General features: G+C 43.5%; 1 protein-coding gene across 1 annotated transcript; it reads left to right on the top strand.

Annotated features, from left to right (window-relative positions):
• The first annotated feature begins 2,993 nt into the window (after positions 1-2,993).
• Positions 2,994-25,460, top strand: LOC119166904 (formimidoyltransferase-cyclodeaminase). Its single transcript, XM_075891418.1, has 13 exons — positions 2,994-3,185; positions 5,956-6,139; positions 12,626-12,754; positions 12,839-12,927; positions 13,668-13,847; positions 15,364-15,483; positions 15,955-16,104; positions 17,083-17,271; positions 19,933-20,094; positions 20,885-20,928; positions 21,014-21,152; positions 22,073-22,168; positions 24,598-25,460. Exons 1-13 carry the CDS (start codon positions 3,129-3,131, stop codon positions 24,682-24,684), a joined length of 1,626 nt encoding a protein of 541 aa, XP_075747533.1. The 5' UTR covers positions 2,994-3,128; the 3' UTR covers positions 24,685-25,460.
• Positions 25,461-26,659: the final 1,199 nt, after the last annotated feature.

Genomic DNA, 26,659 nt, shown 5'->3' with positions numbered 1-26,659 from the left:
TGCTGTACAGGGTCAGTATTGCATAAAATTGTTTATGTATGGGAACCACCTCTTGATTGGTCTTCTAATTTGGTACACCCGTGTTGATCTTATGAGCCTAATAAGCATGTAATATCTTGTTTCTTTCAATGAAGTGTAGACTATATGTGTGCAATGGCTAATCTAAATTTGCATTTTTAATGACACCTTGCCGAAGCTTGGTATGGGAATGTTAACAAAAGCTTGGCTTGAAAACTACAGGCAATTTTTGCTTTGAAAAATAAAACAAAGCTTCATATTACATCAGCTCAGGATGAGAGCTATAGAGAGCTGCATTGATATAGTGTATGTTTCATTTTGCACTTCCTTTCTCTTTAAAAACACTGTTTACAACTTACCACCCTTGTAATAGCTGTAACTGTGTACAGCTGTGACTAGTTTCTGTTATAAAGTATGGCGTTAAACTAAATTTTCTACAGTATACCAAACCTAGTTTCAGTCACTGTTCTTATGCGACTGAATAGGGGCCACATCTTTCAAGTGACTGCATATAGTATTGAAAAACAGTGGACCAGTTGACGCACACTTTTTTAATGTAGTGGTTAGTTGCTGCTTCAAGCTTTTCTTTTAGTATTGTTTTTACCTGTAGTAGTGGTGTACTAAGTGTTACTTTTCTGTTTCCGTACCACTAAACAGGCTGTGCTGAAATGTAAGGTCATGACCATAGCAGTTATCTTTCCGGTAGTAAAATGTTATCTTGTTGGGAGAGGTAGCATCCCAGCGCTGTGGCCGTGAAACGACTTGGAATCGCTGTTACTGCAATTCCTTCGAAGTAAGCAACATTCTTGTCTATGGTTTCGTACTGACAGTACAGACTTTGCCACTTTCTTTTACCGTTTAAATGGGTGGGAGAAAGGGGGCACAATAACAGACTACTGAATTTCTCTAGGTTCAGCTTGATTGCATCACTCAGGCTTTTCATGAGAATTTTCGTTGAAACAACCACTTGTGGTTTCTCGCATTTTTGCTTAGGTCTTCTATATGCTGGGTACTCTGACAAAGATAGACGTGTGAGTGGTGGTGTCTTGTGGAACATGCCATATTCATCGGGGGGAACTGAGTGTTACATATGTGGCAAACTCATTTTGTATAAATTATGCACTGGTTTTGTTCTGTACACTTCGTTGTGTGTAGTGCATGCTTGATAGATGTTCATAATATGCCATTATTTGGGCACATAGAATTAGTGCTTGTAAACTGTTACGTAGTGTGTTGCCCAGTGTCCAGTGATGTATGCTTTAATTGTCAAAGATATGTTATCTTTAGACTATGTGGACATATTGAGGATGCTTACTGAATTATGCAATTAAACTTTCTTTCTGAGGGATGTTTGTGGTTTATTTTTTAGTGCACTATAGATAGCTGAGAGTCACGTGCACTTAATATGAGCACACATTAAGCATTTTGCCATAGATTTGTGGCAGAGAACAGCAGTTTGTGGGAACAAACATTGAACATGAGATACACGGGTTAACTGCTGACTAGTGTTCGTAACCTTGCTTCACAACTGCATGTTTGTGCTATTGACAACTACAAGGCTTGCTCTGTAAATGTAGGTTGGAGTTCCAACAAATTGGGAAAGTGTGCCGCACATACATGCAGGTCATTATCAATCAATGCTAAAAACCTTTTAACAGGGAATGTTGCTAAAATCAATTTTAAAATGTGGGCTTGTTTTTGGACATGTCTTCGTCTGGGCATGCATACTTTCCTCAGCATATTTATGTAAGCTTTTCAATTGCTCATAGTTATTGTGCATGCAGTTAACCATCATTATCAATCGAAAATTTGAACGCCCCTCGCTTATACGAAGATGTCTTGTATATATATGGTCTGCAACTGTACAATTGAATACGACTGGTTAAGTAATAACACGAGCGATATGTGATGTTACTATTGGTTAAAAGAACTAGAGTAGAAAATAACTGACCAGCCAAAGCACACACTATTGACGGACTTTCGTTCCTGTGCTGTTTATCTGTCTCGCTCTGAAATGGAAGCCGGTGTGCAAGTTTTACTTGTAAAACAGGCAAGGACTATATTCTGTAAGAGGCAGCCAGGAACTTTCTGGCACATCAATGACTTGGTGCGAAGGCTGGCTTATGTGCAGCACGAAAATTCGGAGCATGCCCTTGCTTCAATGGTCCTTCGAATGGGTTGGCAGGAGGAATTTTCACGAACCTGGACATGCACTGCGATGCAAGTGTACACGCGCAAGCTGAGCTGACCCAGAGATTTACGATGCAGCATCGCGCGCCTGCCTTGGGGGACAACAAGCAGACTTATCCGGCACCTTTTAGGAGGTCTGTACGATGTTTTCGCTTTCCAGCCGCACTGCTCTGCGATAGGTGCGATAGTAAGCAGCCTGAAGGAACATTCATGAGCTGATAAGAACTTAGGCGCCGGCTGGCGACAGCGTTATCATCGCCCACAATTAGCTAATGGCTTTCGGGAGGCGCCCGGCGTCACTGTTACTAGAAAGAAACACGCGCTTCAAACGTGCGTATGTTTGGGCACAACTTTCGGCATTGTTAGCATTGTTCAAAAGACTCGAAAGCAGCCCAGCTAAAGCAAGACAAAAAGAATAAATAAAAGGCATGCTTGCGGCGATGCGCTTGTTGGCTTTTGGCTCGCAATCCGAGGCCGATCGGTATCGAGTTTCTGGAGAGATGCGAGCGGAGGCTACTCGCGGTCCAGAAATTCAATCCTGATCGGGGCTGATCGCGAGTGAAAGTGCGTGCCACACCCGTACGACTTTCGTCATTGCATGGGTTGAGCCCCGCACGACACCTGACTGGAGAGCATGCTATTTGCTGTAGCGCCCATGCCATTTTGAACTAAAGAGCGACTAAAGAAACAAAAGGAGAGCTACAATTGATTTACAGCGCCGTTGTATGGATGGCGCTGCTATCGCTTGAAGAGTCGTGTGCGGTCTGGTGCGGTCGCGTGTTATGACACACACAGGCGGCGCCTCCGATGCTGCCTCTGACAGGGTTCACTAGCAGACGATAAGCATTACGGCCACTTCTGTATGTAGCAGGCCTTTCAGCCGCCAAACACCTTGCATTGCTTCCGTTTTGGACTTCAACATGCGTACGAAGATAGTGGAATGCGTGCCCAACTTTTCTGAGGGCCAGGATCAAGAGGTAGGTGCTTCCTTCCAAATATGCTTTCGCGGTTTCAGTCGCGTTTACGCATTGATGCCCGTGAAGCCGAGTCGGCTAGAGGATTTTGCATACACAGGATGCGTGGTTAAACAAACTCGCCACCTTTTCGCGCGACTACAGTTCTTGAAGAGCGCTCGACGCTTGCGCGTATAAATATTTGTGCGCAGGTGCGGTTTAGATGCACACTTTCGCCTAAACCCTACCGGATCGAAACCGCGGCTTTTCGAAATTCACCTGAGAGTCGATTAGATTGCTCCAGGCTGGGTCGGGTTTTGTTTATCACGAGCGTGACGGCTAATTTTGCAACGCCGTAACATCCGTGCTCGTTTGTTATGTAATATTGCTCTGCCTAAATTTACATAGGTCGATTTACAACGTACGTCTTGTAAATCAAACCGTATAAATCACAACGTACGTTTTATAAATTTGGATCAGGAAAGACGTTGGCATTTAAAAGAAGAAATAACAAAGCCGGCCGAACGATCTCTTGAGGAATAGCAGTCACTGAATTAAGTTTCTGTATCACAACAGAGGAAACTTAGTGTAGCAGCTTTCCGCCTTTCATAAATTGTAATAGTCGTACTATACTCACATGAAAAGAAATGAAACAGTTGGTACTTCCCTTAATATCAGCCTTCCTCCGTGATATCAGCAAAGCAGTCACATGATCAATGATTATATATATATATATATATATATATATATATATATATATATATATATATATATATATATATATATATATATATATATATATATATATATATTATATATATATATATATATATATATACACGCGAAGAACTACTGGCATATATATTGTGCAGGTAGAGAGTAGCGAGGTTTAAAACAACCCACTTTCAGTGTACCAGCTCACTTACAGCAGAAAAAGAATATCAGCATGGAAAAATTGAAAGAATATGTTTAGCTTCGTAAGTAGATGTTCTTTTGCAACTACCACCTGCATTGGTAGGGAGAATTATTTCGATGCAGCGGTAGATTAATTGAGAAACAGTGCATTCATGGGGCTGAAACAATTCTTTTGAAAAAGCCAAGCATCTAGAATACAAAAATTAGCAATACTCAACTCCAGGAATGAGTTTGTGCTAGGAGGATGTTAAGTAGCATATCTGATTATGCAAGTACCAACTGCTAACTGGGACCAGTTAGTTTCCAGCTGGGACCAGTTAAGTTGTAACTGGTATCATTTGCCAATAGGAGCCAATTGTAACTAGAATCAACTGGGACCAGTTAGTTCCCAACTGGGACCACTTGATACCAGTTGGATACCCAGTTACACGTTTTCACCTGGGAGGCTTCTGCAATTTATAGACAGGGGTTCTATCTCTCTCTTTTTTTTTAATAGGTGAAGTTTTATGTCCCAAAACAACAATATGTTTTTGAGAGACACTGTAGTGGAGGGCTCCAGATATTTAAACAATCTGGTGTTCTTTAATATGTGCACTGACATCGCACAGTACACGGGCCTCTACTATCTCTTTTCCGTCGAAATGTGAGCGCCACGGCAGGGATCGAACCTGCAACCTTCGGTTCAGCAGCCTAACACCTTAGCCACAGATCCACCATGGCTTCACTTTCACGCGAATCCACTTTCTGGCCTTGGGGAGCCCCAACAGCTTTTCAAGACTGTTGCAGAAGCCCTAGCTCTTACTTTCTTGAGCATGAAGACAGTGAAAAATTGGGAAAGAGAAGGGGGGGCGGGGGGAAGAGGCGGTAGGCTATAACGTCGCTTAATGAGCGATAATGTATGCTGATGCCAGTATTAACACTGGCTGTGTTGGCCTATTCTCTTTTCTTTCATGTCAAAGGTCATCACCGTTAATGTAGAATTCTCAATGATATTATAGACTCTGGGTGCAGATAATACATATATGTATAGAAAATGGCTGTGGGTTGCACTCATTTTAGCTGCTTGCGGTACCTTAAGGTGTCCTTCATGAAAGCATTGGTTTCCGCGGAACCCAGTTTGAGAACCCGTGGTACATATAGGCCAAGTCCTGCCGGAACAGCCAAAGACAATGATGACCAGTATAGCTAGCCTTGTGAGCTCTGCAAAATGCTGCATTTTGCTGCATGATGCCGTGCATGAAGAGGAAAAAAACAGTGAAAAGAGGAAGAAACATTTGTAAAAAAAGAAAAAGAAGGCAGTACAATACAGCAGTAACAGAGTGGACAAAAGAAAAAGACATGGGCGCTTTGTACTCCGAGCACATGTTGCCTTATACATGCATAGAAAAGGAAAGGCAGGCATAGCCATGTAAATCTACTCTAACACAGGAGTAACACTTATACGAATGCAGGCGAAATAGACTAGAATCGGTAAACAGTGAAGGTTGCTTCCCTCTAAAAAAATATTGCTTGCACTCATTTGAAAATTTCCACGCTGAACAGGAACAGTGCAAGACCTCGCGTGTGTGTAATATTGTGCCAGCTATCATGTATCACGTCCCTGCTTCACATAATGAGAGAAATGTAGTTCTTTGTTATGCGACGTGAAGCTGCATGCTAATGAGAAGTTGGCCTGGTCACCATAATGACACCATAATGGCAAATGTCTCAGCATAGAGGATAAACAAATGTAGCGAATTCACACTCAAAACTCGTCTTCGAAGTGAGACTTAGTGCCTTTTATTATTTTTCATGCCTGTGTGCCTTAATTGAGGGCTTAGTCCATAAAAGCGATAGCCACTAACTAACTCTTTTGCTCCTGTTGTGAAATTTTTTTCAGGTTATTGACGAGATTGCAAAAGCCATTAAGACAACACAAGGCGTATCTCTGCTGGGTGTTGATCCAGGCTCTTCAACCAACCGAACTGTGTACACCTTTGTGGGCTCACCCGATGCAGTAATCCAGGGAGCACTCAATGCTGCCAGGGTTGCCTACAAACGTATTGACATGACAAAGCACAAAGGTAAGGCGACAGAGATGTGCACATATTTACTTCTGTAGACTACCTTTATAGATAAATATGCTGAGTTAATGATTGAATTTACCTTGCCAGGAAAACTGTAATAAGTGGCATAAGTGTCTTGTAAAGAAAAAAAGGAGATTCAATTTGTAATGCTACAAGTGTCCTGAAAATCAAGCATGGGAATATTCCTAGCAAAGATTTCTGTAAGCTGGCTTTCTCACATGAGCTGTTCGTTAGCCATATCAGTAAGTTCTGCAATATTGTAATTAGTTTTTCTTATGATAATTGATGCTTCATTTGTGCAACATTATGTGCATTGGCAATCAGTTGTATTGCTCTCCAGTATAACTGACGACTGGTCCAAGAGGACCAGTTTTTCATTGTGATTGAGGTTTCTTGTTTTTATGTAACAAATCTGCAGGTATACGAACATATTATAATCATATCGATACCTTGCATTTCCATCGTGATTGAGTACACATTAAACTGTTATTTGCCAAAAAAAAAAGAATTCTCATAATTTTTTTTTCACTTAATCATTAGTTGTGCACAACATAAATAAATTATAGCTGCTGTAAAGCTAGTATCAGGTTTTGTGAGCCAAAGTACATACACTTTAATAAAGCCAGCAGCAACAATATCTTATAGGCTACATAAACATTATAATTTCACATAGTTTACATATTGTTACACGCAAGAAGTACACGAAAGGTTGAAAAACAGGCGAGCCTGGATGGTTCGCGTTTACTTCCACAAGGGGTCTCGAGACAGCACACCCAACGTCGTCTTCCTTCTTCACCTTTTGTCTGAATGTTCATTCGCGCTGTATGCGCCGTGCATTGCAACCGCTCGTGACATTTCCCCGTTGGCAGACGAAGCCCGCCGGGCGAGTCACTCAGTGGTTCGTGCATTGCATAGCTTCATGCGAGCGACGTGCGCCACTTCTGTTTTAGCCGAGCGCCGTCCAGTGCTTGTGAGCCGTGCTATGCGGTAGTTGACCTCACTGAGGCGTTCGAGGATAACGTAGGGCCCGACATAGTGAGCGAGAAATTTCTGGTACAGGCCACGTTTCCGTAAAGGCGTCCAGAGCCACACCTGATCTCCAGGATTGAAGTGAACATGTCGGTGACGGTCGTCATAGCGGATCTTTGACCGGTCTTGCGAGGTGACGGTGCGTAGCCGAGCGAGGCGTCGCGCTTCTTCTGCTCTACAGAGAATCTCGTTGATCGGCTCACTGTGATGAGCAGAGTAGGGAAGCATAGTGTCAAGATTATAGCGTGGTGGACGAGCATAAAGGAGAAAGAAAGGTGAGTAACCAGTGGTCTCATGTCTTGCGGTGTTGAAAGCATAGGTGATGAAAGGCAAAATTGTGTCCCAGTTTTTGTGCGCGGAGTCGATGTACATGGACAGCATGTTGGCAAGCGTTCGGTTCGTGCGTTCCACTAGACCATTAGTCTGTGGATGGTATGGAGTGGAATGGCGGAAGCTTGATGAGCACAGACGAAGGGTCTCTTCGACAACATCCGCGGTAAATTGCCGCCCACGGTCGCTGATTACGATGCGAGGAGGTCCGTGTCTGAGGATAACTTGAAACAGCAAGAAGATGGAAACGTCTTTTGCTGTGGCCGACGGCAGTGCTGCCGTCTCACAATAACGGGTTAAGTGGTCTACGCAAACGATGACCCAACGATTGCCGTCTGTGGATCGCGGAAAAGGGCCCAGAAGATCTATACCAACTTGCTCAAAGGGGGTGCTAGGAGGCGAAACAGGCTGAAGGCGACCAGACGGCGCGTCAGTTGGTCGCTTGTAACGCTGACATTGGGTGCAGCTGGCGACGTACCGTTCGGTATCATTGCGCATCCGGGGCCAATAAAAGCGTTCCTGAGCACGGTAGAGTGTTCTTGTGCATCCAAGATGTCCGGAAGTTGGTTCGTCGTGCATGGCAGATAATACGTGACTGCGAAGGCTCTTGGGGACAACCAAAAGGTAGCGCGCACCGGTAGCCGAGAAGTTCGTCTTATATAGGGCGCCGTCACGTAAGCGAAAACGATTGTCTGCAGCGGACTCCCGCGCGGCCGCGAATAGCGGCTGTAAGCTGTCGTCTTTCCTCTGCTCTGATATGAAGGTATCCATATCCGGAAATCCCGTGGACACAAAAGCGATGTATTCATCAAAGTTGTCCGCGTCACATTCAGTCGTTGGGAGTGGCAGGCGAGAGAGACAATCAGCATCAGCGTGTCGCCGGCCGCTCTTGTAGGAAACAACGAAATCATACTCCTGCAGACGGAGCGCCCAGCGTGCTAGTCGACCAGAGGGATCCCGAAGATTCACAAGCCAGCATAGAGAGTGATGATCCGTGACGACAGTAAAGGGGCGCCCGTAGAGATACGATCGAAACCGTTGCACAGCGAAGACGACCGCCAGACACTCTTGTTCGGTGACAGTGTAGTTGCGCTCGGGGCGACTCAATGAGCGGCTAGCGTACGATATCACATGCTCGCTGTCGCCGACACGCTGAACTAGTACGGCGCCAATGCCAACACCACTAGCATCGGTATGAACTTCTGTCGGTGATGACGGATTGAAGTGGCGAAGAATAGGCTGGGACGTCAACAGTAGCTTTAGCTGCCGAAACGATGAGTCGCATTCCGAGCTCCACTCGAAAGGAACACCTTTTTGGAGAAGGCATGTGAGCGGATGAGCTATGTCAGCAAATTTGGGAATGAAACGGCGAAAGTAGGAGCATAACCCTAAAAAACTTCGTAGCTGCTTCACAGAGCGAGGTGCCTCGAATGCCTCCACAGCTGTTGTCTTTTGTGGATCTGGTCGTATACCTTCTTTGTCGATCAGGTGTCCCAGCACAAGTGTCTGTCGTTCACCAAAATGGCACTTTTTAGAATTAAGCACAAGGCCGGCCTTCCTCAAGCAGTTCAGTACCAAGTCCAGGCGCTCGTTATGCTCACGAAATGTTCGGCCGAAGATCACAACGTCGTCTAGGTAGCACATACAAACTTCCCACTTCAAACCGCGAAGTATAGTGTCCATGAACCTTTCAAACGTTGCGGGGGCGTTACAAAGCCCGAAAGGCATCACGTTGAATTCAAATAGTCCATCGGGCGTTACAAAAGCGGTCTTCTCTCTGTCATCCGGGTGCATAGGGATTTGCCAGTAACCTGATCGTAAATCCACAGAAGAGAAGTAAGAAGCCGCAAAGAGGCAATCGATGGCGTCGTCAATTCGTGGGAGTGGGTATACGTCTTTCCTAGTAACGGCATTTAGGCGACGGTAATCGACACAGAATCGCCACGTGCCGTCTTTCTTCTTCACCAGTATCACTGGAGCTGCCCAAGGGCTAGACGATTCCCGAATTACTCCTTTACCCATCATTTCTTCGACTTGAGCGCTGATGATCTTTCGCTCCGCAGAGGACACACGATATGGTTTTTGACGAATCGGTTCAGCGGATCCTGTGTTGATGCGATGGCGAGTACGGGATGCAGGAATCGATGTGGGGCCGTCGTGCTGTGCAAAGTCGAATATTGAAGAGTGTTTCGAGAGCAGGGCCATCAAAACACGACGTTCATGGTCACTGAGCGATGTAGCTACCATTCCGAGCATGTGTTCGTTTGCGGTGTGCGAGACACTGGTTTGTGCTGTATCCGGTAGTTCTGTAAGCACTGCCATAGGTATAAATGACTCTCCCTGAAACGTAGCAAGTTTTAGGCCTTGAGACAGCACTACGGCTTCAGTGGAGCAATTTAGCGTCCATAGCCCTGCGCATCCATCGGTAACTGAAACCATACAATACGGAACCAACACATTTTTCTTAAGACAGTTTCTATGGACCGGTTCCACCGCAACATCGAACGAAGTACTAACAGAAGACGAACAAACAACAGGAACGCGCATCGCGGATAAAGCGGGCACAACAGTGTCTTCAGAAACACAAAACACACTCTCTTGCTGGGATGATTCTTCTAAGAGCGCAGAGGACACACTTCCGCAAATACTGAGTTCTCCTGTTCGGCAGTCAACATTGGCGCCACACAATTTCAAAAAGTCAATGCCGAGAATTACATCGTGTGTGGAACGCGGAAGCACGGTAAACTCAGTGTTAAAGGTTTGACCACCCAAGGAGACATCCACGTTACACACACCAACCGGGTATAATGAGTCCCCACTCACTCCACGAAAGCTTGTGCTGTGGTCCCAATGAAACATAACCTTGCGTCCCAGCAGATTTTTGAACACCACACTCATGACAGAAACAGTTGCTCCCGTGTCGACTAAAGCCATGGTAGAAACGCCATCAATAAGTACATTAACCTTATTCTTCAGCATGAAGATAGGTGGAGGTATCCGAGTCGGCAGCAAAGATTTTCCAGCGACCTCACCTCCATCGGCCGCGCTGGCTAGTTTCCCGGCGGTGGTGACGCGAAGCGGCGTCGAGGAGATGATGACGTCACACGCCGTCTGGGAGATGGAGATCGAGACGCTCGGAAAGCTGGTGGTGGTGTCAGAGTACGTTCGGAGGCAGGAGAGCGGTAACGGTTTCGATACCTTTCTTGTTCTCCAGAATAGCTGTCCAGAGGGAAGTGACGGCTTCTTTCTTCTCGGAAGTAGCCTTCAAAAGTGGTGTTTCCTGGCCTATTAGTGTCCATTGCACGACCACCGTGTTGCATAAACGATCCCGACTGTCCATTGCTGAATGCCCGACGTCGGTTACAATACCTAGCTATGTGGCCAGGCGTGCCACAGTTGTAACACACGGGCAGAGGGCGAACTTCCGGACGCTGATTGAAATATTCCACAGCGGCCACAGGCTGAGAGTAACTCATCCCCTCCCCTTGGATGTCGTAGGCAGTGCTGGGTCTTCGTGGGCGAACGTCGCGTGGATGCTGATCAAAACGCCGATCAATCGAGTCGTAATGGCGTTGTTCGGTCTGGCCATAATGCGGGTCGTGTCGGTAGCTGTTACAATCCGCAGCATTCACCGAATGCTGCCAAGTAGCCGGAGGAGATGCGCAGACGGCGTCTCGGAAAGCGACGGAGGCGCAACGCGGCACCGCATAACGCGTTTGTTCTTCGTGCCGCAGGAGCTCCTCACGGACAATCTGCCGAATGGTAGCTGAGAGGTCTGTCTGCGGACTCGCGTCAACGCTGGCCACAGTCGTGACATTGGCTAGCCGTCCAAACTTCGGCGTGATTCGGCGAGTTTTCAGCGCCTCGAATGTGCGGCAGTGCCGAATCACGTCTGATACGGTGTTCAGGTTGTCTTTTCCAATGAGGAAGTTATAGACGTCTTCCGCAATACCTTTTAAAAGGTGTCCCACTTTATCTTCCTCGGGCATTCGAGAGTCGATGGTCTTACACAGCTTGAGAACTTCTTCAATATATGTCGTGCAAGTCTCGCCGATCACCTGAGCTCTCTGAGCTAAAGCTGTTTCCGCTCGTTTCTTCTTAGTGTCCGAGTCGCTAAAGCACTTCTTCATTTCTTCAATAAGACTGCTCCATGTAGTAAGCGTGTCGGCGTGGTTTTCATACCAAACCAGGGCCGTGTCCGTCAAATAAAAAACGACATGCCTGAGCTGGCTGGCCGGGTTCCAGTTGTTGCATTGGCTTACCCTTTCGTAATGGGTCAGCCATTCATCGAAGTCTTCCCCTGGCTTTGCTGAGAACGGCCGTGGCTCTCGGTAATGCTGATACAGCGGTGGTCTTGCCGAGGCATTGCTGAGGGGGTCATTTTGCTCCAGAGACATGTCGGGGCGCGATGGCGAAAGTCCGGCAAGGCGACGGCTTCTACGAAGTTCTGGTGCTGACGGCTCCGTCGTAGGTCGTGGGAGGTACCCAGCACAGCTCCACCAAATGTTACACGCAAGAAGTACACGAAAGGTTGAAAAACAGGCGAGCCTGGATGGTTCGCGTTTACTTCCACAAGGGGTCTCGAGACAGCACACCCAACGTCGTCTTCCTTCTTCACCTTTTGTCTGAATGTTCATTCGCGCTGTATGCGCCGTGCATTGCAACCGCTCGTGACAATATAGAGGACACTCAAAGAAAAAAAATTACTTGTGATGTATGTATGGAACAGCGTGAAAAGCTTGAAAAGAGAGAAATGTTTTATATCAAAAAGAAAAAAAAAAGAAATTTCGCCATATTGTCTCTCACCACGAGTGACACGTGGCAATTACAGCACAAGGAAATGTGATGCACCTCTGGGTGATGTCTGGAACGATTAAACATTTCGAAGGCTGCGTGTTTTCACCCTACATCACAGGGACTTCAAGGCAGTCATAAAGACAAGTTCTGTTTAGAGGCTGAGGCCCTGCGGTCTTGCAAAGATTTCTTGTCATATATACTAATCATTCATAATGAATTCAGTCAATGTTCTTGAAGCTGCAGTAAACCTTTAGTTTACTTTAGATTAATTACCTTAGGTTATAGGTTGCAAGTTAATAGCTGATCTTTATTGTACTGTACTTCTAGGAGAGCATGCCAGGCTTGGGGCCCTGGATGTGTGCCCATTCATCCCGGTTCAAGGTGTCGAGATGGAGGAATGTGTCTATTGTGCCAGAAAGTTTGGAGAGAAGCTTTCGGCAGAGTTGAACGTGCCCGGTACATACCACTCAAGCAACTTGTTTCTTACAACTGCCTTGCACTGATCAGCGACTTCTCTGACTGCCGCATTTTTCCTCGCAGTTTACCTCTACGGCTTTGCGGCGCAGCAGGACTATAGACGTAGCGTGCCACAAATTCGTTCAGGAGAATATGAAGGGCTGTGTGACAAGGTAATAGGCATTTTTGTAGCACGGTGGATACAGATGTTGCTAACTATTCCAACTTGCACAAACAGTGACTTGTCATATTATTTGCCATTGGCAAGAACGCAATCTAAAAAGAAATATATGAGGATGGTCACTGAAGCTTTCCTTGAACACTTGACTAGGAAAAGTGGCACTTTTTTTGGTACAGCGTGCTTTGTAAAGCCCATTTGTTGTTGAGTGACATGACCACAGACGGTCATGTCACTCTTTACAACATAACGCCAAGGGCGACTCTATCATTTTTTTGTATGCGATAATATATCAAAGTCGTAAAGAGCAACAAAAAATGCCAAAGCGCTCCTTGAGCAAGTACGCTTCAGTTATAAACTTGACAGCTATACCCATAACCAGGCACAGACATATACTTTATTGAGATAAAGTCTGTTAAACTGTTCGATTGGATATCACTGCTTTCAGACAGGTTTTCATATATGAAGGTGAAATACAAACATAGTATGTATTCACATTTCATGTCTTGTTGCACTTCACTATTTTGGATGTAGCTTTTGGGCATTCAAATCAGACATGACTTGTCAAATATTTTCCACTTGAAAAACCTGGTGTATTCTAGTAAAATTTGTTTGTCCTTGTTCATCACTCTGCTGCTTTAAAGATGCGAGTGATTTGAGAGTCATTCAGTAATGAAAAACAAGGCACCATCTATGTGTAGATTGCAGCTAGTGTACATTTTTATGCCTGCTTAGATCCTAAAGCCCGAATGGAGACCCGACTATGGACCGTCAGAGTTTGTGCCACGATGGGGAGCCACCATGTCAGGTGCTCGTAAGTTCCTCATCGCATACAACATCAACGTTCTCTCTACCAAGGAGCAGGCACACCGCATTGCCCTTGACATAAGAGAGGAAGGAAGGGGAAAAGGACAGGTAAGAATATCATCAACTAGTATCTGCTGACAAATACAGCTGAGTCTTGATAATTCAAATTCAGAAAGGCCCGAAAACTTGTTCAAATGAAGAGAAGCTGGAATCGGAGAAGCTTGCTGTATTGAAGACCTACAATGGCACATGCACTATGAGCGAATGGGAAGTACACAAAGGTTTATTTGCGTATATTTCTGCTTCAAACTACACCATACACATCATTGAGATATGTAGCCATTTATGCTCATCTCCACATGTATATCCAGCAAAAAATTGATGAATATGGCTTGAACCTTGCTAACGAGTTCCAAACCAAGGGGGGGAGGAGGTGTGGTAAGAGGGAGTCTTTCGTGCTTTCTCTCTGTAGCAGGCTCGAAAAGACCCTGGTCATAAGTACTGCTATGCGATTCGAGACATTTTTGGTGCGTGGCACGTTCAAATAACCATCACGGATGCTTGCGCACTTTAATTACTCAGTGTTTTCGGCCATTGGAATATACACATAACTTTGCTGTGGCCGCAGCATCAGTTTGAGCAAACTGAAAGTAATACTGTTCAAATTAATTAGATTATACTAGTTTGAAAGCATAGCTTTGTTTGTGAAATTGATACTGCAATAGTATACAGACTGGATGTGGACAAAGAACAGACAAAAACAAGCACTGTTCTTTTGCAGTACTTTGTGGACGAGCTATATTTTTCTGTTGTGTTGTTTGGAGTGCCGCTGTATCCCCCATTATATTATGGTTATTGGCAGTGCACCAGTAAACATAGCAGGATCATTAGGAGCTGGTGCCAGGTAAAGCTTTTATTAACCTTTCCCAAGAAGAGTTGCGCTTTCTGGGATGCATGGCAAGGTGCACACTAATGTAATGTGTGATTTGGCAAGCTCCCATCACTGTTTTTTAGGAAGTGGTCATCTTTAGTCCGTGCTTCTCCATTTCCTGCGTTCATGTTTGTGTATATATGACATATCTCTGAATCGAAAACCAATAGCTCCCGCCTCGGTCTGTTCTTCAACCACCTTTAGTTTTCACGCTTTTCCCTCAGTGTCATAAATAACTAACCAGCTAAATCTATAGCCTTGTTACCATTTGTGGAGCTTACTTGGTCTTGATGATTTGTGAGAAGCGGCAGTATGTACTGACTGGTAAATGCAAGTTTATGGCACCTGGTTGGCTTAAGCAGCTATGTTGTTAAATAGGTGTAATAATATGGATACCGCATGCATGCAGGTCCAATCGTCTACGGGATCTGTGTAAATCTTCATAGGAAACTAGGAAAACTGTAAGAGTTGCTAATGTAGGAATAGGGCAACTGTACTGCCAGTGCTCTGAGGTTTGGGTCTTTTTAAAACAGAAATTAGCAAGGATTTAGACATTGCACAATTGCGTGAACTTTATGACATTGCATGTAAGTGCCATAAAAACCACCTGGTAATGTTACAGCTCTCGAAACACGGAAAATTTGTTCCTACCTTCTACACTGATGTTGACCAACGCACCACTTCTCGTTGCAGCCGGGTCTCCTCAAAAGCACACAGGCTGTAGGCTGGTGGCTCGAAGAAAATAACATTGCACAAGTGTCGGTGAATGTTCTGGACCATGACATCACACCAGTTCATGTCGTGTATGAGGAGGTAAGAACGTGTGTTACATTTTTCAGTAATTTTAACTCAAGTCATATCATAACACACAACATACATGTTCCATTCAAGCTCTTGTTTGTAGATTGTGTACCTTTTGCTTGGAGTATTCACATTTTATCCAGTGTTATCACGTGAAAAATTTCAGGCATTAGCATGTAAAATAATAATGAGTTGTGTACAGTAGCACTCAACCACCGTAATGCAATTACCAAATGTGCCATTGTGAAATGAACAACATTCATTTTATAATGTCTAACCTTAAAACCACCAACCTCTTGGAACAGTGCTATTCTTTAGAATCAATACTGAGAGAATGAGACTCTTTCACTTGCAGTTTAGTGCAACGTTCAGGAGTTCTATAAAAAACTTAATGAAAAGAGACAGCTTTTTAGAAGGTCGTGTCTATGAAGATTGTTCTTCTGTGAATTGTTATGTATCACAAACTCTTTGTACTGTTTTCAGATTTCAAGAATTTCAAGATCATTAAAACTAGCAGTCACAGGCTCCCAGATAGTGGGCGTCGTTCCTCTCAAGGCCATATTGGCGGCAGCTGAATTTTACATGAAAAAGGAAAACCTTTTTGTTCTTGAAGAGGACCAGAAAGTCCACCTGGTGAGCATCTACTTCTGTAACCTAATCATAGCAACACATACATGTATACAACACACAGGAGGCATAACCAGACATTCTTTATAAATGTTAAACTGAAAATTTTGTGAGAGGGGTAGGGAAGTGTTGAACCCTTATTGGCTATGCCTGTGCATACAAAAGCGTGTATGTGAAACATTGAACACTCACTCACAAGCAAGTTAACTTGACTTCATTGCATTTAAGTGTCATGAAAACCTTCTACAAAATTCACCTCATTTACACATCTTTCTTTGCATTTTAATCAATTGTGACTGCCCTTTTGGCTTTTATTGGTTTAATTACCAGACCACGTCTATTTCACAAGAATCTTGACATAATCATCCTTGACATTAGCTTGCTGACTTAATTTTCTTGCAATTCATTGAATTGAGCTCGTAACCATTTCATAAGATTACTAACCTGTCTAAGTAAGAGAATGAAATTGAAATGAAAGCTACGAAGATTCATGCTTGCTAAGATAGCATTCACATAGAAATGTGTTTGGACAATGTAGCTTAAGATGTATGCACAGCTTGCAGACAAGTATATAGGCCAGCCAAACATATTTGTGACCAACCCTGACACCTTAGCAACTCTGACTGCCTGATGTTATTAACAGGTGTAATTATAATGTGTTTTATCATGCCAACACAAATGTGGTGGCTACAGTGACACACTGAATCACATGAAACATGTGTTTTGTGCAGAGCTTTGATTACAACCGAAGCTATCAAACACATGCGTGGAGAGAGGAACAGACCGACTAGCATGCTATGCATGCTTCTTGCCTGTGTTACACTTTGTTATTTTTTTTTCCACCAGTCATTTGTTATTGGCAGTGCGAGATATGATCTGATTATGCAGTTTAGACATTGTTAACAGCAACAATTACTGCGTTCATCTGTTGCTGAAACAGATGTGGCTCTTTGGACCAGCTGTACATTCTGTATCTTCGCGCAGGCCATCAACAGGCTTGGTCTCAACTCACTTGGCCCATTTGATCCAGCGGAGCGCATCATCGAATACATGCTGCCTGATGACAGACTGGGCCCGCTGGCACAAAAAACCTTGTGCCAATTCATTCACGTTGTCGGAGCCAGGACACCCACACCAGGCGGTGGTTCCGTTGCTGCTGCAGTAGCTTCTCTCGTATGTATCTCATAATCGGTACTCCTCCGCCTCAATGACAGTATAATGTCTCTGATTTCAAAGTGTTTTCTGTTCATTGTGGTTGTGTTGGCTCGATAAAAATTTGTGAAACTTGCCAAGTCAGAGGGACTGCCTACCGTGCTTTATTGTTTTCCTGTTTTGTGTAGAAATAAAAAGAGCACTGTCTGGAGTGTCCAACTCTGCAGCGGTTTCCCTGAAAGCAAGCAGAAATCTTTTTAATGAAATTTTTCTATGTATGTTCTGTCATTTTTTATTGGAAGGAATACACCCAAAACACTGTTTTTAGCATGCAATGACAATGGTTGTGCTGGTGAACGTTGAAATCTAGAACCACATGCAGATTTAGTCAGCTGAATGAGCTTTTGCTTAATGATAAAACAAGTACTTAAATAATAGTTCAGAGCTCGCAAAGTGTCAGATAATGTGTTATTACTGCATTCTTTAACGCTTTGTTTAGTTAGCCTGAAAAATCACCGCAATCAAGGGGAAGTGTTGGTGTTGATGTACTGCAGCAACACTGGTACGTCAGTGTTTAGAAACAAAGTGTAGTGGTTCTATTGATGCCAAACATGCAACTGAATGAACATGAGACGTGCTTAACAGAAGAGAAGAACCTGTTCAGTTGTGTTTAGATGTTTTATTAAACATCTTCTTTCGAGCGGTGCTAGACGCCGCACACACATTTTTACACGGTAGACAGGCAGGTGAATGTGGCGTCAGTAACACCACCAAGTGCCTCTTTCAACACATGAGGAAAAAAAAATGCTGAAAGAACTCTTTAACACCTTGGAAAACTACCAAAAGTGCATAATATGCGATTTCAAATGTTACATAGTATTTGTTTTCAAGCAAAATAAGCCTACTTGCTCGGTTTCTTGGTCATGTCATTGAGTGACGCTAGCGGTGATACTTTTACGACATTCAGAGCCAAACTAAAAATATAATTCTTTTTTTATTGGACAAAAGCATGCTCGTTGCCACTGATATGACAAGCAATATTCCCGTTTCCACAAAAATTGAAAAAAAACTTTTTTTGAACAGTAGACAGTTTCTTTAAGTCTCTGGCTTTACGAGAGCATAATATAATTAACTTTTGCTGATAAAGAATTATGTGGGTCTTGGAAATTGAAGTTAAGATTGTTGACATTACGGCAAAACGGTGCAGGAACTTCAGGGCAGCTGTGTCACCACCTGCATTTCATTTGGCACGTTTCGTGTTTGCCAAGCTTCTTTTCGCAGCCTGAGTGGTGAATTAGTATTGTGAAGAGGTAATTTACTAATTCTGGAAAATTGATTTTTTTCTTTATTAGCTTTATTTTTAAACTATAGCTGGCCAGAGGTGGTATTATCTGGGCAGGTGGAATCTGAATGGGCTTAAAAGATGGATATCTGCAAGAAGGGCAGCACTCGTAAAAAGGCAGCGAATAGGCAACAATTTCAATGATGTTTCCTCCATGTTCCTCTCGATCATAGCAATTGAGTACCTCTGAAATCTTCTCATGATTATCAGCTTACATGTAATTATTAGTTTTTGGATGTTGTTTTCAGCTGCTGATCATGAAGTTTCGAGTTAGTGCCTTGGCAGTCGGAGTTAGTGCCTTGGCAGTACGGAGCATACGAGGACACTAGTGTTATTTACTTGCTTCCAGTCTGCTGTGTTGTCTATCTCATCAGTGTTGCAGTGTTATATCATAGTTCCAGCATTATTGTCAGCGCTCATGTCTACAATGTTGTCAGTGAATAAAAAGCTCAATTCACTGGCACAGTTTGACTGGCTGTATATTTCATCATTACCTTTTTTGAAGGAAAGAAGTTTACAATTAAGGGCTCGTTTTTTTTGTTAGACACAATATTAATGAGATCTAACAGACAATCATGCCAAGGAAAGTATAGGGGATGTTACATGAAGTAATTGCAATGTAAATTTGAAGAAAAGTGGACGAAAAGATAAGTTGCCTTGGGAAGGAACCAAACCTGCGACCTTCAAATAACGCATCCGATGCTTTACCAACTGATATGCCATGGCGGCTATCCCCCCATCCACTTTATTGGGTATATATGTGAATTAAATGTGGGAGCATCAGGATGTTTCTTCGGTTACTCATTTTTACCCAGCACATTGCTTGATCTCGTAATTGTCGTTTTTGTTATATTGTTTGAGAAAACATGACATCAGGTCACAATGGTGAAAGCTATAGTGTTTAAACTGACTGTGTTAGGTACGCTGGATAAGTGGCACTCCTGTCAAAGTGGTTTGTGCAGTTAATGGTAAAAGCTGCAAAGTCATAGGTATGCACATTGGTGTTAGGCGGCCTTCCCCCTAGTCATCTAAGATGGCGGTGTAGCAAAGTCAGCCCTATGCATTAACATAATAGGGAGGGGGCTGCTGAAATTTGGAGGAGGGGTTGAAAAGTCAGCCCCATACATTGCCATAATAGAGAGGGAGGGAGCTGTGACGAACCTCCCCCTCGCCACTGAAGAGATACCCTACGTATGCCCATGTGCACAGTTGCTTTGTATGCATTTTAAAGGATGGTTCATCTGGCATTACCCTGGCGTTGCTTTGGTTCATCTGGCTCGGGTTAACTATCCGAGAGCTAATGTAATTGCACTCACCACGTGTGCTGTTTTGTATGACAGGGTGCTGCTCTGGGAGCCATGGTGGGCAAGATGACCTATGGCAAGCGTCAGTGGGAGCGCTACGATGACCAGATGCGTCGACTCATTCCCATAATGCATCACACCATGGATGAACTGCTGCCCATGGTAGACGCTGACACGGGGGCGTTCAACGACTACATGGTGATGTCATCGACTTCTTCCATACTTCACTCAGTTGCACCATCCTGAACCCGCTTCTGTGCTTTCACATTCTCACTTTTCATAATGACAGTTTGTCGTATGCAGTTTGTTATAATCAAAATGAGCATAAGAAACAATGTTTCCCAATAAGCTTATTGAATACTGCTGTCTTGGTCATTGTAGTGTTGATAACTTAGAGCTCTACATTTTGCATTCAGTGAAAGAAGACTATCACTGGTGGTAAATTTAGAATGCTTTAATTTTCTTTACTGAATAAACTGCCATGCTAGACTTAATATACTAGCGCACTTAATTTGCTAAATTGTCTCTAAGGTCATTAGCTAGAGTAAGTGCATTGCTAACTGTGAGTGATAGAAAGAGCCAGTGAATTACAAAACCCACTGCTGCTTTATTTTAGTGACCTGGCAGAAGCAGCGTACTCGTTTGGCACAATATTTGTGAGTATAATAACGAGTTGTAACATAACTACAGCTTTCTTGATTATTGCCAGAGTGCTGAATACAACTTTATCTGCAATGTTACTTGTTTAAAAACTGTGTAGGACCAACACAGTCCTGGAGATGAGTATGTTGCAGCTCGTGACATAGCACAGATATTGGAACGAGTTTAAAAGTGCACTGGCCTGTGATTGATTATAAAGTAAAATATTTTTGATGCAAGCTTCACTGGCAATGTAAACTCTTACAGAATTTCATTCGACAGTGTCGGCACTTGTCTTGCCATCACAGCTAATGTCTGTCTGGTGATGCTTCGTTATGTTGCCCTGCAGGCTGCTCACAAGTTGCCCAAGAACACCCATGAAGAGGAAGAAGTGTGAGTGCTGTCTGTGCTAAGTTCACTTCTTAATTCAAATCACACGTGAACTCGGGGCTGGAAATTAAGCGAGTGTCACCCGTAGCCGTGAGGCTGCAATGCAGGCTGGCCTAAAGAAGGCAATCGCCGTCCCGCTGGGCGTGGCTCGGTCTGTCAGCAAGCTGTGGGACACTGCCAGGGAACTGGCCTCCATCATCAACATCGGCGCAAGAGCAGACTTGCAGGCGAGTCACCTTCTCGATGTGGTAGCATGGTGGGCGATGAGCGACTTGTAAACTTTGCGCAGCTGTTCTCCGGTGTCAGTCAAGTTCGTGGTCAGCTAAACAAATAAGTGGGCACTGCAGTAGCTATGTATATAGTAGTAGCAGTAGGAGTCATTGGCAAAGTAAGGAATGGCACACCAGGCAAATGCCCCTCCTGAACTACTATCATCCTACAGTGTGTATTGCCGTAGTTTTAGTTTCAGTTTCCTGGCTACAAGTTTGGCCAAATAAGGAATTTCATCTCGGGAGTTGCCGACTTCAGCCTTCGTCTATGTCACGGCCACGTGACACTATGCTACTGGTGGGCGTAGGCGTACTAGTAGGACTGTCTGCAGCAGTTGAGTAGTCGTAGGCATGCACAGAGGGTTGCCGTAACTTGACCCAGTGTTCTTAGCAGGAAGAACAAGAAATGAAAAGAGGCAGCCTGTTAGAATTAAGGGACACTAAATAGGAATGACTATTAGGCCAGTCATGGCCGATTAAGTATTCTTCAAGAACACCACTTTTAACTTTGCATTTAGCCAACTTTAACCATCAGTTGGCCAATCAACACTAGCCAGTGCTGATTACACGTAAGTAAATATGATAGGCATCACACAGTCAGACAAATTCAAATAAATTCATTTTTCCAGCATATATTTTGTATTTATTATAGTTTAATAGGGCATATTTTATTTATTACTTTGCATAACTCGAGCTTTCTTTCTCTACAATGTTAGCTTCTCGATTCTTTCTTTTTTCTTTTTTTTTTGTGCTGAGCAAAAAAAAGAAACAGTTTGAAGAAATTTCAAGATATTTCCGATAAGATGCTGCGCAATAATATACAGATAGCAAACATCAATATCTAAAAACATAACAAGCCCTGCCACTTCTAATTTCAGGTTGGGGCGCGCTGCCTAGAAACTGGGGTGTTTGGAGCCTACTGGAACGTCATTCTGAACTGTCAAGGCCTGCAAGATGAGGTCTACAGGGACGAGGTATGTTATTCGTACATATATGCACCTTTGCCACTCATTAGATGCAAAGTGGCAGCATTTTCTGACCAGGCCAAAAAGCTGTTGCATGGCCTCTTTATGGCTTTTGACTTCCAGCAGGCATTGTAAAAAATTAAAATACTAAAAAGCTCTAAACTTGCTTTGGGCAGCTTGTCAGCGTTTCTATTTAAAACCAAATGAAGATACGGTGCAAAGTTGTTACTGATACTTCTTTAATAAGGCAACGCAATGCGAAGCAAAAACCAAGTCTGAACGACCATTTGCTTAGGAACAGCACCTCGGTACAATAATGTACAACGTTAGAAGCTTTTATATTGAAAGATGCTGCCACCTTTTAATGTGATAGCTTTAAAGAACTCATTTCGCAAAACTTCTGGTGTTGGCGTCGTTGGTCGCGAAGGAAAAACTTGTCCATGACTGGAAAATTGAGAAATATGCACATAAAATGAATAATAAAAATTTTTGGTTCTCGGTGACCATCAAACCCAGGCCCTCAACGTGGCTAGCAGGCATTTTACCATAGGGCCACAATATTTGTTGAAACATCATTGAAAAAAAAAAAACACTACATTTAAACCCCTTTATAAGAGGCATGCTCCGGGCAGCAATTCTTGTCTTTTATATGAGATGTCTCTTATAAGCAGGGGACCTCGTACGCATTTTCCTATCATTCCGTATTTTACTGTAGGCACACTGTTGGCTCTTACACACATTTGTCTCTTATATCAGTGCCTCTTATAAAGAGGTTAAACTGCATATGAATGTCATGCAGTGGAAGGAGTCTCCTTAACGCATCAGATATGATGCGAGAGAAGCGTAGAATTGCACCAAGCGAGAAACAATGTGAATTGAGCTATGAGTGGGTGTTTCAAAAGCCCACCTGTTACAAAGCGCCCAGACAGCAGCAGAACCATCAACGCAGTGAACAGCTGCGTAGGTTTGCGTGCTGCCCTTCGGATGAAGAGGGGGCCCTTCGCAGATTCGAAAATAGAATGATTATGACCTATTGGGCTCTTAACAACAGTGCTAGCAACAGACAGTCGTTAGTTTCCTTCTGGCATGATGATTAAAGCTTGGTCTGATAACCAAAGCAGGGTAGCAGTTCAGAAGGCGATGCATGCGCATAAGGCCCAATCATGCTATCGCAATCTACTCTTGAAGGCAAAGCTCAAGCATCCTCCAATTTTTTGTTTAATTCGAAGAATTTTTTAGCGAAATTCGGCGACTTTGAGCGTATCTATCTATCTATCTTGATTGATTGATATGTGGGGTTTAACGTACCAAAACCACTATATGATTATGAGAGACGCCGTAGTGGAGGGCTCCGGAAATTTAGACCACCTGGGGTTCTTTAACGTGCACCCAAATCTGAGCACACGGGTATCTATCTATCTAGCTGCTTATGTTTGGGTGCTCTTGTGGGCACCCCATTAACTTGGCGTGAACCAAAATTAGCATGGGAGAGTAAGATGGTTTGACGAACATCACGCGCTAGTCAAGACATGAATAATGTCACAATTTTGTCACATACATCGTCAAACACTGCCAGACAGTGCCACATACCCACGGGCGGGTATGTGCCACTGCTATGTGGGTATGTGCCACAGGTGATTGACACTTAGTATGTATACCCAGAAACGACGAGAACACACAAGGGCAATTCTAACGCGCGAACGTTAAGAAATACCTGACATCGGTAGAGTCGACCCTACGAATGCAAAGAATAAATGCCAGGGTCCCAGCTGAAATCGAACCCAAGCATTCTGTGTGGCAAAGAAGCATCTTACCACAGAGCTACGCCATGTCTCGAAACTTCTTTTCAAATAGACGCTAATCTTCGGGAAACGTGGGTAGTGGTTGGAGTGCTGCCTACCCGATTTTCTAAACATTACATATGTACTCTTTTGATACAGCTGTCACGTCGGGTTAACTTCAATTGTGGTTAGTTGTTATGTGCTCAAGTTGGTTTATGTAGCAGTGTCCAGGGCCAGCATCCTCGAGAGCATCAGCGCTTCATATCAGCTTTTGATGTTGGTAGCATGTTCCAGTTGGCATGGTTGCGCAAGGGCAAACAACCGATTATGTAAACATCTACAACTCTTCGAGATATGTCTGTGTGTGTAACATTTGTACATATATTAGCGTCATTTTATGACGTGTCGCTCAGTAAAAAAATTGCAACACGGTCACCTTCCCTCCGCATGCTTCGCATAACATCGATTCCCAGTTACATGGGATCTGCTGAATTTTTAACTCGATAATTCTAGCCGTAACTATGTCCTAGTGAATTATGAAAGTAGCAGGGGTGGCTTTCTTTTGAGCTGGACACTTTTGCAGTGAAGTCCCCTCATTTGATAGCGTGTTGTGTGAGAAAATAACTTTATGCTAAAGCTCTTCGCTTTACATTTCAGGTCATGAAAGAAATTGAACAGTATCGGCAGGATGCAATAAAAGGCTGCGCCGATGTGCTGGGCATTTTAGAGAAGCGCATTTCATAGGTGTGGAGATGCCAGTCTACCCTACTTAAAATCAAAGCATTCCTGAATTTTACTATTACCGCCAACACATATTGTTGTGCAGGTGCACGTGTGAGAGACAAGTTTGGATGCAGTTTACAGTGCATTTATACACTTATACATTTTTATACCTTCTGGATTTACCATATACACATGTGTTGCGTCTTACACAACAGCTCTTTGACTGTGGTTGGGCTCACGGTAATGGATGCTTGCAGTGACAAAAGATATATATTTTCTGGGCATTTTGCAATGAAAAGCTCGTAAAGTCACACTTTTGTGACTGTAATGTGGGAGCAAGCTATTTTTCAGACAATGTCTAGGACGGACTGTCTTGGTTTTATTTTGTCTACACTTGTTGTTTCTTATATAGTTCTTTTCTTGCAACATTAAAAATGTTGCTCAAAATGCATTAATTAAAGTATATATAATGCAGCATCTTATTTACCTTATTGCTGTGTCACACCATTTATCTGCGAGAGTATTGTGTTCCTTTATATGTTTTTCCTAAAAGGCAAAGAGCGACTGAGAAATGTCTGCGTGCACTTAAGACACAGTACACCTGGCATGGTCTGTGTACATCTGCCGTGTTTTTATTGCCAAATTATTGCAGCAACAAAAGTGTATCGAGTGCATTCCAAATGACTGAAAATATGACAGCGTCAAGCAACTTCAGTACTTTCACTTAGTAATGAGAGCTTTTGTTGAAGCTTTAATGCATCAATACATTGAATAAAAGATTGGGTAATTTGAAAATGCCTAAGTTGCACAGCATGTGCTTAATGTCAGCAGCAAAGGTTCACTAGTGTGGTAACCGAAAGCGCGCAACCGATATTAGCTAAGCCGGTTATAGCTGCCGAACTGGGAGTACAGTACAAAACATTTTACTGTACTGAAATGACACAGGTTTCATGTTTTTTTTCTAAGGCACTATAGGACATTTGGAAGCTGGGCTGAATATTCTTTGAGCTATTTCAGAACTGGCATGTTCATTGTTCTTAAGAGGAAAAGTGAAAACAAATGTTGCCTGCTGGTCGGAGTACATTGTTGCCTGCTGAAACATCTAATTGCTGAATTAAAGTGCCAACTGTGCATGTACATAGTTGGTGAAGTGAAGGGGGTCCTGTCAAGAGTTTCCATAACATGAAAGTTTGCCGAGATGTGTTTCTTGGCCCATAGCTTGCAGACTGCATAGCAGCTGAGGGGCACAAGCGTTTAATGATGCAAAAGTAGAGCTTTTCACGTGAAAAATATGTCGAAAACAATAATGTATTGACAAGTGGTATGCCTGGGCATTAGTATAATGACGCACCTATGTTCCTGACATGCAGTCTACCATGAATGGAATAATGAAGGAATGGCGTTCTCATCATACAAGTAACAATGGTCACTAGTGCAGCAGCCTTCATGTGAGCAGGACCAGCATGTCCTAGATAACTTGTACTACTGCCAGTTATGTAAAATGAAGTCGCAAGTGCATGAGATGGGTGGCTTGTAGAATAAGTATACATATTTTAATGTCACCACCACTGTGTGTACGTAAGGAGACTGTGGAGAGCTGCAAGCTCCTTTTTTGTTAGACAGAACTTTTACTATACTTACTGAAGTTAAACTGTGTTTTGTGGCGGTAGACATAACATAAGCATTGTTTGTAAATCTCAAGGATGTGTTCCACACCTATACGTCATATCACTCTGATGCTCAACATGTACAATCCGTACCAAGCCCACGAGCTGCATGGAGACATGGGCAGCTGCACTGTAGCGAAAGCATGGCAGACTCAATGACAGCATAATTGCGGGGTTGTGAACAAAGTATTGTGATTTGTATCCTAAAACACACACTCCTGGTGATAAAGTATTTTGTCAAACGTGTTCCTATGTGTAGTGTCAATGCTGCATGACTAAAGTTGTAAGCTGCTTTTTATCACAACTTTTGATCAAAATGTATAAGCAAT

Source organism: Rhipicephalus microplus, chromosome 1 (assembly GCF_043290135.1).
Source record: "Rhipicephalus microplus isolate Deutch F79 chromosome 1, USDA_Rmic, whole genome shotgun sequence".
NCBI classification, from domain to species: domain Eukaryota; kingdom Metazoa; phylum Arthropoda; class Arachnida; order Ixodida; family Ixodidae; genus Rhipicephalus; species Rhipicephalus microplus.
Note: the sequence above shows the minus strand (reverse complement) of the source record. Positions and strands in the feature narration are given on the sequence as shown.

Excerpts from the sequence above, each read along its gene's own strand:
- LOC119166904 (XM_075891418.1), top strand. The coding sequence starts at position 3,129 with ATGCGTACGAAGATAGTGGAATGCGTGCCCAACTTTTCTGAGGGCCAG. Across the intron at positions 12,755-12,838 it reads GGCAGAGTTGAACGTGCCCG|TTTACCTCTACGGCTTTGCG; the intron begins GTACATACCACT and ends TTTTCCTCGCAG. Across the intron at positions 12,928-13,667 it reads ATGAAGGGCTGTGTGACAAG|ATCCTAAAGCCCGAATGGAG; the intron begins GTAATAGGCATT and ends ATGCCTGCTTAG.